The sequence below is a fragment of the Nematolebias whitei genome, chromosome 3 (assembly GCF_014905685.2).
Source record: "Nematolebias whitei isolate Nwh7 chromosome 3, NemWhi1, whole genome shotgun sequence".
In the NCBI taxonomy this organism is placed as follows: Eukaryota; Metazoa; Chordata; class Actinopteri; order Cyprinodontiformes; family Rivulidae; genus Nematolebias; species Nematolebias whitei.
The window spans coordinates 35,540,048-35,543,454 of NC_056500.1; the positions used below are offsets into that span (position 1 = coordinate 35,540,048).

At 43.5% G+C, this 3,407-nt stretch overlaps 1 protein-coding gene across 1 annotated transcript; it reads left to right on the plus strand.

The window, feature by feature from the left end:
* Nucleotides 1–2,087: 2,087 nt before the first annotated feature.
* Nucleotides 2,088–2,847, plus strand: LOC119408065 (microsomal triglyceride transfer protein; the record flags this gene model as incomplete). Its single annotated transcript, XM_037674902.1, is given in 2 exon segments — nt 2,088–2,258; nt 2,334–2,847. Coding segments are annotated over 2 exon segments (319 nt in total), but the record flags the coding sequence as incomplete, so codon positions are not given.
* Between the last annotated feature and the right edge of the window lie 560 nt (nt 2,848–3,407).

A 3,407-nucleotide genomic window follows, 5' to 3' on the forward strand; every position in this document is an offset into this window, starting at 1 on the left:
CTCATTCACCCTGAGTGTGTGTGTTCATCTCATTCACCCTGAGTGTGAGAGCATGCAGAGGTCAAAGGTCATGTTTGATTGACTACGGTTCTTGGAAAACTATCTCAGCAAAGGAAAATTAGACGATTTTAGAGCTCGTCACTCTTCTGAATATTGATTTCTGTTTCGGTTCAATTTATCTGCCCTTTAGAATGAGCACAGTAGCTGTGTCCTGTCTCCTGTGTCCTTTCTCTTGTCTTATGTCTCCTGTCTTCTGTGTCCTGTCTCCAGTCTACAGTCTACTTTCTCCCATTTCATGTGTCCTTTGTATGTTATCCTGTCTCCTTTGTCCTGTCCTGTCTCCTGTCCTTCTGTCTCCTTCGTCCTGTGTCCTGTCCTCTTGTCTCCTGTCCTCCTGTGTCCTGTCCTCCTGTCTCCTGTCCTCCTGTCTCCTACGTCCTGTGTCCTGTGCTCCTGCCTCCTGCCTCCTGCCTCCTGCCTCCTGGATGACATCATCCCCATGGAGTCAGATAACTCACCTGGTGATGAAACAAGGTTTTTCAGAGTAACAAACCTGAATTAGATCTTTAAATTCTGTCCTGCTCAGAAGACGTCTGCGTATCTAGTTCACATTTTTCACCTGAAGTTCTTTACTTCAAACTACATTTATAGATTTGAATAAACCGTAAACTAATAACTGACAGGAGCATTCTGGATGCTCTGCGGAGTTTCCTTCAGTTTCCTGACGGCAGCAGAGGCCTCTATCTTGGAATGGCTCCTCGGAGCTGTTTGTGCAGGAGAATGGCAGAGGCAGGTGAACGGATCAGCTGCACCTCTTCCTCTCTGATAATAGATTGGTGAGCTATCTATAGAGACAATCCACATCGGCATCGTTGCCAGGGCGACGGTAAAGTTAAAGTTAAAGTTAGCCAGTCATCCAACAGAACTTACTGCAGGTCCTCACTTGTTGCACTAAGCACAGCAAACAAAACACACTTTATTATTATTATTATTATTATTAATATTACTATTATAAATATTTTACACAAAGCTGACTGTAACTCAGCCATTTTCACAGATATTGAGCTAAAGGTTGGAGTGGTAGTAGCTGAGAGTTGTTGACAACTCACCTGACCAGGTGATGATAATGTCTATAACTCTCAAACATATTGTAAATAAAACAGTAAAAATGAATGCTGTATTATAATGTATTAATTGTTTACTGGTTAATGTAAATAAAACATGCAGAAACAAAAGTAAAAAGCAACTCCTTGATAAACGTAACGTGTAAGTTGGTCCGGTCCGCGAGTTGGCCTTCTCCCACAATTCATATTTTAATGTTTTATCATGAGATGCTGTTGATACACGGCACAACCTGAGTCACAGTTTTTAAAAATATATTTTCACTCTTTATGTTTGAGAGTGGGGAATGGTGGCGCAGAGGTTAGAGAAGGTGGGCCTGTAATTGGAAGGTCGCCGGTTCAACTCTCAGTACCGACAACATCAAAATGTGGGTGGAATAGGTGAAACACCCACACCTACCTCCACCCTCATTTGCCCCACTCTGGGCCCTTGAGCAAGGCCCTTAACCCCCACCATCTGCTCCCCCAGGAGCCATAGATGACAGCTCTCTGCTCCACACAGAGGGCTGTGGTAGTTCGGTGGTCTGTGGTTGTGTCAGGAAGGACATCCGGAGTAAAATAATTTTCAAGACTTGGTGCGACTTCGTTCACTGTGGCGACCCCTGAAGAAGGGAGCAGCTGAAAGAAGAAGAAAAACTCTTTATTTTTGAGAGTAATGATAATAATTACCATCAAAATAAACATTTTTATAAAAAAAAAATTATGCACATTTTTCTATTATTGTCCCTTATTTAAAAAAGGGTAGGGGGAAATAGAACTAAAACACTTATTATTATTTATTGGTGGTAGTTCTAATGATTGTGGCTGAAACATGATTGAGTTTCTTTGAATAAATGGAATAAATGAATTGTGTATTTGACATGTGGGGACTACTCGTCCCTTCAGATCCTCTGCACGGACGGTTTGTTGTCGTTTCCAACTCCGCTGCAGACTCTGAGCCTCGTTGTGTTGTTGCTGTCTCTCCAGGGGGGCCTTGGTGGTCTCTGGGAACGTGACGGTGGACATGGACTTCCTGCGGGCCGGCGTGGAGGTCAGCTTTGAGACGGAGGCGTCACTGGACTTCATCACCACCGTGCAGTTCTCTGAATACCCCTTCCTGGTGTGCATGCAGATGGACAAGGCTACCTTCCCTGTCAGGTAACGATCAAAGCACCAAATAATTTTTTTTTACTGAACCGATCACTGCAACACTCCGCTTTCTGTTTGTTTCAGTGAATCTGTGTCCACGTACGAGAGCGTGTCTTCAGGGAGGAGCGTCACGTCCCGCAGGAGCAGGAAGCAGCTCCTCCCCGGCTCGGAGTTCCCTCTCCATCAGCAGAACTCCAACATGTGCAAAAAGGTGTTCGACTCCAGCTGGTAGACAGGACTGTGAACCGTCGCCATCTTTCAGGGAAAGATGAAACCCTTTATTCCTCAGGGAGTGACAGGTCACGACGAGCAAACGTGGACAATGTCTTTTCCTAAAGCAACGTTTTATTTAAGTGATTTTAATTCAATGTTTGGTTTCAAATTGGGAATTATTGACTTGTGTTTTGAAGGATTTCTTCAAAAACTGTATTTATGATGAGCACAAAGTGTAATGTATATTTTGGTATGTAATACTCATCATAAGTTCAATTAGTGACTTATCATCACGGTTGAAGAGGATCTTGTAAATATTACCTGGAGTGAGAGCAGGACCGGCCCCGATCCAACAAAACTCTGTTTTTTTTTTTATATTTAAATGGTTGTTAAAGGAGGAGCAGTTCATCATTTTACTTCCAACATGTCAAATAAATTGGATTTTAGGATCATGAATTTCTTTGTATGATCTTGTTTTATCGTCCTAAAAAACTTAACACGTGTATGTTTTATTTCATAACGGCAGAGTTTGAGCAGAAATAGGGAAACAACGGTGACTCGGTTGACTTGAATTTTCTCTACACGTCTGTGATTTATGTGTCTTGGAAAGTTTAGAGAGGTTTTCCATGAATAAGATTCTGTTTGATCCGTTCTTGAAAAACAATAAATGTGCCCAGAAAATATGTTCACGCCTTCCACCAAAGGTTAAAGGAGATGTTTGTGCCTGTGTTTGCCTGTTAGAAAAATATCTCATCACTTGTTGGTTGGACTCACAAAGTTCTCAGTGGATGAATGTGAGCTGCACACTGCACGCTGCATGCTGCACGCTGCACGCTGCACGCTGCACGCTGCACGATGCACGATGCACGCTGCACGCTGCACGATGCACGCTGCACGCTGCACGCTGCACGATGCACGCTGCACGCTGCACGATGCACGCTGCAC